The sequence below is a fragment of the Arachis hypogaea genome, chromosome 12 (assembly GCF_003086295.3).
Source record: "Arachis hypogaea cultivar Tifrunner chromosome 12, arahy.Tifrunner.gnm2.J5K5, whole genome shotgun sequence".
Classification (NCBI taxonomy): Eukaryota; Viridiplantae; Streptophyta; class Magnoliopsida; order Fabales; family Fabaceae; genus Arachis; species Arachis hypogaea.
In genome coordinates this window covers 11,120,841-11,129,164 of record NC_092047.1, presented here as the reverse complement: position 1 = coordinate 11,129,164, position 8,324 = coordinate 11,120,841, and the positions used below count along the sequence as shown (strand labels likewise).

Sequence of the window (8,324 nt, the reverse complement as noted above, 5' to 3'; positions counted from 1 at the left end):
GACTACCCAAAAGAAGGCAAACAAAAAAAAACCCAACGCACACATCAACTTGAAATTTTTTATGAATTTTTTCAAAGTGCAGTTGGTATTATGGGACTTTAGTGATTTAAAAGATGGAAGGCAAACCCATTGTTTATCAAAGCAAGGCCCCTTTCTAATTTAATAGTCCGCAGTGTAACATATATCCCCACACCCTTTTTCCTTTTATGTCCATGATTTGAATTTTGACTTGGCCTAATTTTGATGACCATTCCCTTGATGGTAGGGGTGTTCAAAACTGATCCAATTCGAACAAAACTGATCAACCGAACCAAAAAAATCGATAACCGAACAAACCAAAAACCAAATAAACCGAAAAATTTGAATTTTTGCAGTTTTTGCGATTCAGTTCGGTTTTCGATTTTGATAGAGAAAATCCTAACCAAACTGAACTGAATCAGTTTTATAAAAAAACCCTAATATAAAAGCAGCCTCCCTTCACAATTCCCCTAAACTAGCCGCAGCCACCCCTACCAGGAACCCTAACTCCCTCAAGCCCTCTCTGAGCCTATCTAGCGTTGAATCTCAGCACCGAACCTCCTCTTTCATCTCCACCATCCACGCCGCCGAACAACACCATCACTGCAGCGCGGCCCTTTTCTCTCCCTCTCCCTCATCCTCGACGGCTCCACCCACCATGTCTCTAGCAGTCATCTCCTCCACGAACCAGCAAACGTCGTCGTCCTCGACAAACCGCAACAGCACGCACCAGACGCAGCTGAAGCCCCCACCGTTCGTCGCCCGTCTCTCGTTCATCGTTGAAGCCGTGTTGTCTGTCCAGTCTCTTCTTCTCCGTCATTGAAGTAGTGTTGTCCTTCCATTTCTGGTTTTTTGTTCATCGCTGCCGCCGTCTCACCATCCTGTACCTCCGTTGTCCTCTGTAATAGAGCTTAAGTCTCAGGTTGATTTTTTTTTGTTCTAGTTTAATCTTCTAATTGATTCTAATTTATAATGAACAAGGCTTTTTCTTGATTCTATGGTTGAGTTGTTGATTCTGATTTTGTTTCTTAATTCTGAACCTTTTGTTCTGTTTGATTTAAGGTAATTCTGGTTTAGGGTTGATTCAGAACTTTTTGTTTATTCAATGTTAATGCAGGAAAGGAAAAGGTGAAAGAGGAAGAATCTGTGGAATTGGTGCACAAAATGAAAATTTTTGGAATTAATTTGGTTGTATTACTGATTTTGTATAGTTCTATTTCTTGATTCAGTTTGGAATTGGTGCACCATTTTTGCAGAATTTTTGGAATTAGTTTGGTTGTATTTCTTGATTCCTCTTGATTCAGTTCAGGTTGATTATTGTTCCATCTGTTCCTGCCATTTTTGCTACAAAATTGTTAATAATTTTAATTTGTTGTGCTTCTGTTTAATCTATTTTATTTGATTATTGTTCAATATATTTGATTATTATTTAATCTGCAATGCTATGACTGTGAAATAGTTATTGGCTTATTGATTATTGAATATATTTATTGAATGGATTTGTTGAATATATTTGTTGAATGTATTTTTCCTCCTAAAATGTATTTTGCTCTTATAACTTAGATGATGGAAAACACTGCAACTTGGAAGACTATGATATATATGAATAGTAACTACTCATAAATCATAAGTGCTACATTCAGAAATATTATATTTTTATGTGTTACTATGTTCATTGTGTACAGAATTCCAATTCCATTCAATACATGAAATTAGGAATGTGTTGAACGGAAGTGTACAGAGTCATGACTCTAACTGTTCATGCAATTTTTAGACTCTTTTTTTCTGAAATTAATTGAAAAACCGAAAAAACCGAATCAAACCAAACCATATTAATTAGTTTGGTCTGGTTCGGATGGTTTTAATGAAAAACGGAACCAAACCGAACCGCATAATTAAGATAACATTGGATCGGATGACTTTTTACCAAAAAATTGAACCAAATCGCAAACCAAACACCCCTACTTGATGGCTCTGATTAAATCAAAACCCTTGGGCTAGAGGTGCGTTGGCCCACTTGGGAAATACCCATGTACTATATTTTTAATGTGATGCCTCTAAATATATCTGGGCTTTTCTTTGGGAAAGATAAAACTATGGCCGATTTTATTGTTTGTATATATACATATACATAAATTATAACCCAAAAAAACAAATAGACGTAAATTACCATAAAATAAATCACATTGGTAGAACGTTCGAAACTTAATTAGTTAAATCTCATGAGTAAGACAATTATTTATATATATATATATATATATATAATTATGAATCAATATCCACTTAATGTTAATCTTTAATTAGACAAAATAATAATTATTAACGGTGTTATGAGATTATCATTATTTTCTTATGTTAGAAAATATTTACCATTACTATTTATTATTTATTTTTTCGTAGTCTGCTAATAACTATTAAATGTTGATACCATGTCTCGAAAAAAATAGATGCTGATGACATGTGAATTTAAAAACACGCTTACAAACACAAATAAGAGTGATAAGTATCTGATAGGCCTTTAGTAAATAGTCGAATGCAAAAAACACAATTTTTTATTAATTTGTGTGAACCATGATTTTTTTTTTGGTACCGTGGGCCAAATGTTATTTGGCCTAAATCAGCCCCCTTGCAATACCCCAACCCAGGAAGCCTTTCCAATCGGAACCTCTCGAGTTGGTGTTCACCCGTCAATGATGCCTTGAATGTACATAATCGAATGAAAAATTTTTCCTATTCGGCGCTGGTTGCTAACAGAACACTAGCTTATCTTGTTTTTTTTTTTTCAGAGAACAAAGGTTGGAGGGGATTTCGAGAGTACAACTCGGCTCTGTGATCTCTATGCCTCTTCCGAGCTAGGTCCGAGGCGTTCGAAGATGCCGCGGTTGTCGAGCGCGGAGGTGGCTGCAACCGTCCTTGACAATGCATCCATGGGCTCTCCTCCCAAGACCCAATCCAACACGGTGCCGCAGAGACAACCTCTGTTTTGGCATGCTGGAAGGGGGGGTTGGGGATGCATTCCGGCGCCGAACATGGAAAACCCGGTTTACCACATCCCTAAGGCAAGTCACGTAACATTACCCCTGTGCTTAACCCTGTGGATGATTGCATTTCACTGTTGGGTTCAAACTCTTTATTATGCAGATACACTGTGTAGTTTCAATGCTAATCACTTCAAATGTTTCCAACGCAAAATTTTGCCATGTGGTTCAGGCCCACTGCCGATATGAGACTGACTAGGGATGAGTGCCGCCTTGGGACGTATATATTTTCCAAAAATGAAGAAATGAGATTACAATCTACAAAACTAGAACACACTCAACAGTTGTTTCAGGTTTGATCATATATCTCCAGGATTCAAACAAAATCCATGTTCATGTTTGTTGTCCTTCCAGGGAAACAGAGAACTTATTTAAGCATTACGAGCTAACCCTGCCTCGCGGAAAGTTCTTATCCCTTAGGCTCGAATGCATGCCCCACTTTGATGTAATACCTTTTGAACTTGACTTAATACTCTCCCCTAAATAACAACAGTATTTGAGTGAAAAACTTCACAGTTCAAAGCTAAGACACTTGAAATATGTAGGTCGTCAACACTGTTGCAATGCTTTCCTCGCTTCAGGCCAAGGCAAACCCTGTGCCCCATTGCTGGTTCTTCCCGTTAACATTTGCCGTCGAGCTCTTATTCCAAACTCCGATGGAACATGTAATAGAGAGCTATGCGAGATGCTGGATGCCACCAACTCAAGAACTTGAGCATGTAAGAAATATTCAAGTTATCGTCTCTCCATAATTGCTCCAAGTTTATCATTAACTCGTTAGAAATCCGGCATTCACACACAATATGGATATATTTTAACTGATGTTGTATTTTGCTGCTCGCTTGAACATGTCTTTGTACCCATTTGCGAGCCACCTGAGACTTGGTACATGCTATTGTTGGATGTGAAGAGACCTTCTGTTTATGCTCTTGATGTTTGCATAAGCATGGAGTCCGTTCCCAGGCGTGAGCGCAACATGCGCCTTATAGTACATAACCCACATAGCATTTTGTACACAGTATATTTAATTATCGTGCAACTCTTTCTTCTGAATTTTATATGCTTTCCATGGTGATAAGAATTGCAGATGGCTGTCATCGGGAACATTTTCAAACTTGAGCCGAATCTGCCCAACTTTAAACACGTTTCGCCATATCCAAACTCCTGGGGACGCATGGAATACCCCATGAGCATTCCTAGCAGGCTAGGCGCGTAAGTCATTCTATGATGTCTCTGCAATTTTTCTCTCACATAATTAGTTTGTACACACTTTTTCATACTTGATACAATCCAAAACCACACCCCACAAACCAAACTGTTGGAAACATAATTTTAAATATTGTGGCAGACTGTATGCCTTTTATCTCACTCGTTTATGGCTGTGACAATTTTCATTGGATAGAGATGAATCTGGAATATGGTGCATCTGGTGGATGTCTCACAATGGCCGATTCTCCCCAGCTATCCTAGGCAACCTGGTAAGAACACCGTCATCGTTATAGGTTTATGGAAATTAAGTTGGCCTTGGTGATATTACCACTTAACTATATATATATATTTCGCAGGGTGATGAGGCCACATTGAGGATGAAAACAGCAATTAGGATTGTCGCATCTGACTACAGTGAGCTTAAGGCTCTTGTGGACCTCAAGGCGGAGACAGTGTGGCGTAGTCTCCCGTTCCTCCCCTAATTACTACTCTATTTACATGCTTATATATGAATGAAATTGGGAACCATTTACAGGGCCCAAATATTTTGAAATTACTTGTTGCTATTAAATATTGCTAATTCCAGACTTTAGTATTTTTACTCTACTTGTATTATCCCGGTGGTCGACATTGGATATGCACCCACCTGGGTTGCAAATGGTCTAACTATGTATGCACCTGTTATAGTTAACTTGCATGATGACTTGTTGAAGAATGTAAGTGGGAACCATTAACAAGGTCCATATATTTTGAAGTTAGTTGTTGTTGTTATATATTGCTAATTCCAGACTTTAATGTCTAACTACTTAGCTTGTATTATCCGGGTGGAAGTCCGGTTGCAAATAGTTTCCCTATGTATGAATCTATATTAGTCAGCTTGCATGATCAGTTTTTCATTTCTCATAATGATTTTTTTTTAAAGTTGCATGTGTGGTGAGTGTTTTAATCAGGTTTTGTCCCAAAGAGATTGTGCACTGCCCAGGATATATTGATACTCAATATACTGGTCAAGATATATTGCCACTACTCCATCGTTTCTTTCTTGGTTACGTGCTGCCCTACAGGAGTAAACTATGCATCAGCTAACAAGACAACATATTAATTATTACACACGGTGCTTTAAAAAAAATTCTATAAATTTGCCCACATGTTATAGGATGCTAAGAAGCCAATGTAACAAAACGAAGTTGTTACCAGAAGAGGATATTTCATAACAACCCAACATAGTCAAACAAAGTGTTCTTGCGCTAGTTTCAATTACACAACATGGTTGGTGGCTGGCCACTCACTAGGTAAACTTTAAAAATAATCTACTACACTTAGAGGAATAATTAAAGCCGTTACAAGTCTATCTATCTATGCTATCCTCTTATGACATGAATTGCAGGAATGTGTTTGGAAGTTCAACCCTCAGTTTCCTCTTCCTCGTGCCCGCGCCCATCTGCAATTCCTGCTGCAATTTACATTTATGTTTGTAAAGATTATGGTGCTTGCCCACAAATAGCAAATCTACTGATGGAAATCTAAACAAAATGCGTGGCATAAGTCAATAAATAGTTACAGGACAATATTGGCACTTACATAACCTGTAGCAAGTTTAGAGGCAAAAAAAGTCGAGTGCTCTTGTCGAGTTGTCTGTGACGGTGTCGCCTGCACAAAGTAAAAAGAGGCAAGTCAGGTTGTAAATAAAATGTTTCCAACTTAAATTCTAATGGATTTGAATTCTTAATGGATTTGAATTCTTTGTGGATCCAGATCTGACAAAAGAAACCGCTCCTAATATTAATGAATCCTCCCAATATGATTAATTGATTTCACAGAAAACATATGCCTCTACCCCTAAGAGCTTGAATTGCCTATATTGACATTCATAAATTCATACATTTATGCTTCTCCTACTTAGTGAATAGCTCGGTAACTATTTATACTTTGATGATGCTTCTACCCTGTTTGACATGTTACATCCTCATGAAATAATGATGCTATTTGTTTGATGAACAATTGTGAAGATCTACCTAAATTCAACAATTTTATCAAGTTCAACTTTATTTTATCAGCTACTTGTTTCGGGATCTACTCACATATGGCATGTCTTAATTAGGTTATCATTGATCATTCAAAGTTTGAAAAATATCATGACCACCCTAAAAATCACATGAATTATAAATGACACACAACATATGGTTCTAACCTGAAGTTGAGCCTGGCAACCCTCAGGAACCGGTAGCGATCCACGACATCCCTGTCGCAGGGCAGGCACACTGGGGCAGCGAGTTCGGCGATGACCCAGTTTCCTGCAGGCACTGCCTTTTCTCTTCTTTGGTCCCTTTGTTACCTGAGAAACGTTTTCTCTGCCAGTGCCTTTTGTTCAGACACGGACCGGATCATTTATCCCACCACCCCCTCACCGTTAAGGTGTGGATTCACATTTGGGGTCACACGCAACCCATTCTTGACCTCCAACATGATAGCATCTCGTGCCATTTTTCACTAAATACCTTGTAGTCCTCGTCCCTTAGAAAAGCGAACTTGGCAAAACGCTTACATTGGCCTACAAATGCACCAAGTCTGCTACGGTACTGGGATACAACATCACCCGTTTCAGTAACATGTCTAACGGAAGTCACATTGTTCTTGGCATTTTTGCACCACCTTTTGAGGACCAGAGTCTCTGGCAAAGAACCGATATCAATACCAACCAGAACTACAATTATGTGAACACAAGGGATCCCATATGACTCTATCCTGCGGCAATTACATTGAAAGGTTCTATTGTATGGCTAGTGCAAGACTTGCCAGGTTGACTCCGGTCGGCGATACTTCTGTATTACATAGCAACATCCATTTTCACAATCCTGGCGGTTGACAATGTAAAATCTAACGGCACGCTTTAGGGACTCTCGAAATCTATAAAAAAGTTCACGAGTATACAGGATTGCCGCTGACCTCTCAATCTCTGGGAACTGTGTTTGAAGCACCGGGGTACCATAAAAGGAACGAAAGTCAAGCTCCTCCTCCTTGTCTCTAAGGAAATTAACACACCTTTGAAAATTTGTAACAAAGTACAATATCCCATATCTACTCTCCACAAACCCACCCAACTTAGCATGCAACGACTCGCACTGAGAGGTTGTCCTTAAACCTGCAAAGAATCTGTCCTGTATGTATGCGGTGGCCCATGACAACTTTCTATAGAGGTCCATCACCCATTCAACCTCTCGAACACCACACTCGTCAACCATCGCCTCCCATTGCATTTTAAATTCACCAACCTCTATGTCAGCGAGCATGTACTGTTTGAATAATTGGGTGAAACGTGGTTGTGAGACATGAGTAGTGGCATTCCATAGTAGGTGCCACGCGCAAAGTCTGTGATGAGCATTTGGAAAAACATGCATAATAGCTAGCCTCATAGAAGGATCCCCATCAGTTATAACTGCCTTCGGGGCCTTTCCCCGCAAGCATTCCATAAACCGTCTCAGCACCCATTTGTACGAATCCTGTGACTCACATGAAACCATTGCTGCTGCAAGCACGCATGTCTGACTATGGTGATTAACCCCGGACAAAAAAATGACAAGAAGGTTATACTTGTTCCTCCCATACGTCGCATCAAAGACGAGGACGTCATCGAACGCCTTATAATCTTTCTGGCTTCGACCATCACTCCATATAATGTCACACATACGAGAACCAGCTGCTACCTCATACCTCAAAAATAGTTTCTCATCGTTTCTGGCATCATGTTCGAAAAAACGCAGTGCAGCGTTTACATCTCCGTTCTGCAATGCACGTTGCCTTCGAACCTCGTTGTGCATTTCTTGCTTAGTAAATCATACTAAGTTAAAGCCCCCAACCTGAATCGCAAATGACTGGTATATCTTTGGAATGCTTATTGTAACACCCTACCATACAGAGACTTATGCTTAAGTCATAATTCAGAGATGGCAAGGTATTACGACCTCTAAAACAAAAATTTAGTACGTATAGTAGTATGAATAATTGATTATAACTAGGAGCCTTTGTAGAAAAAGGGGTAAACAAAAACCGTAACTCGAA

At 39.2% G+C, this 8,324-nt stretch overlaps 2 protein-coding genes and 1 long non-coding RNA gene across 4 annotated transcripts; 2 read left to right on the top strand and 1 right to left on the bottom strand.

Annotated features, from left to right (window-relative positions):
* Positions 1 to 370: 370 nt before the first annotated feature.
* On the top strand, positions 371 to 1,431 carry LOC140176970 (uncharacterized). Its single transcript, XR_011868302.1, has 2 exons — positions 371 to 940; positions 1,136 to 1,431. It is a non-coding gene; the product is annotated as an uncharacterized lncRNA (long non-coding RNA).
* Positions 1,432 to 2,704: 1,273 nt separating this feature from the next.
* On the top strand, positions 2,705 to 5,023 carry LOC112726833 (uncharacterized). 2 transcript variants are annotated; one of them, XM_025776365.3, is made up of 6 exons: positions 2,705 to 3,077; positions 3,229 to 3,501; positions 3,602 to 3,775; positions 4,144 to 4,268; positions 4,459 to 4,534; positions 4,622 to 5,023. In XM_025776365.3, the coding sequence occupies exons 2-6, from the start codon at positions 3,487 to 3,489 to the stop codon at positions 4,745 to 4,747; spliced, it is 516 nt and encodes a 171-aa protein (XP_025632150.1). In that variant the 5' UTR covers positions 2,705 to 3,077; positions 3,229 to 3,486; the 3' UTR covers positions 4,748 to 5,023. The 2 variants fall into 2 exon arrangements, with proteins under 2 accessions (XP_025632150.1, XP_072064887.1); XM_072208786.1 differs by having other exon boundaries at positions 2,723 to 3,077; positions 3,160 to 3,501.
* Positions 5,024 to 5,211: 188 nt separating this feature from the next.
* LOC112729680 (protein FAR1-RELATED SEQUENCE 5-like) lies at positions 5,212 to 8,083 on the bottom strand. The gene is made up of 5 exons (XM_025779842.1): positions 7,062 to 8,083; positions 6,764 to 7,010; positions 6,457 to 6,600; positions 5,827 to 5,915; positions 5,212 to 5,323 (listed from the first exon to the last, which is right to left on the bottom strand). Exons 1-5 carry the CDS (start codon positions 8,081 to 8,083, stop codon positions 5,212 to 5,214), a joined length of 1,614 nt encoding a protein of 537 aa, XP_025635627.1.
* Between the last annotated feature and the right edge of the window lie 241 nt (positions 8,084 to 8,324).

Coding starts and splice junctions, on each gene's coding strand:
- LOC112726833 (XM_025776365.3), top strand. Junction 3,776..4,143: donor CAACTCAAGAACTTGAGCAT/GTAAGAAATATT, acceptor TAAGAATTGCAG/ATGGCTGTCATCGGGAACAT. Junction 4,535..4,621: donor CAGCTATCCTAGGCAACCTG/GTAAGAACACCG, acceptor TATATTTCGCAG/GGTGATGAGGCCACATTGAG.
- LOC112729680 (XM_025779842.1), bottom strand. CDS start 8,083: ATGCACAACGAGGTTCGAAGGCAACGTGCATTGCAGAACGGAGATGTA. Junction 7,011..7,061: donor CGCCGACCGGAGTCAACCTG/GCAAGTCTTGCA, acceptor TAATTGCCGCAG/GATAGAGTCATATGGGATCC. Junction 5,324..5,826: donor GTAAGTGCCAATATTGTCCT/GTAACTATTTAT, acceptor TTACTCCTGTAG/GGCAGCACGTAACCAAGAAA.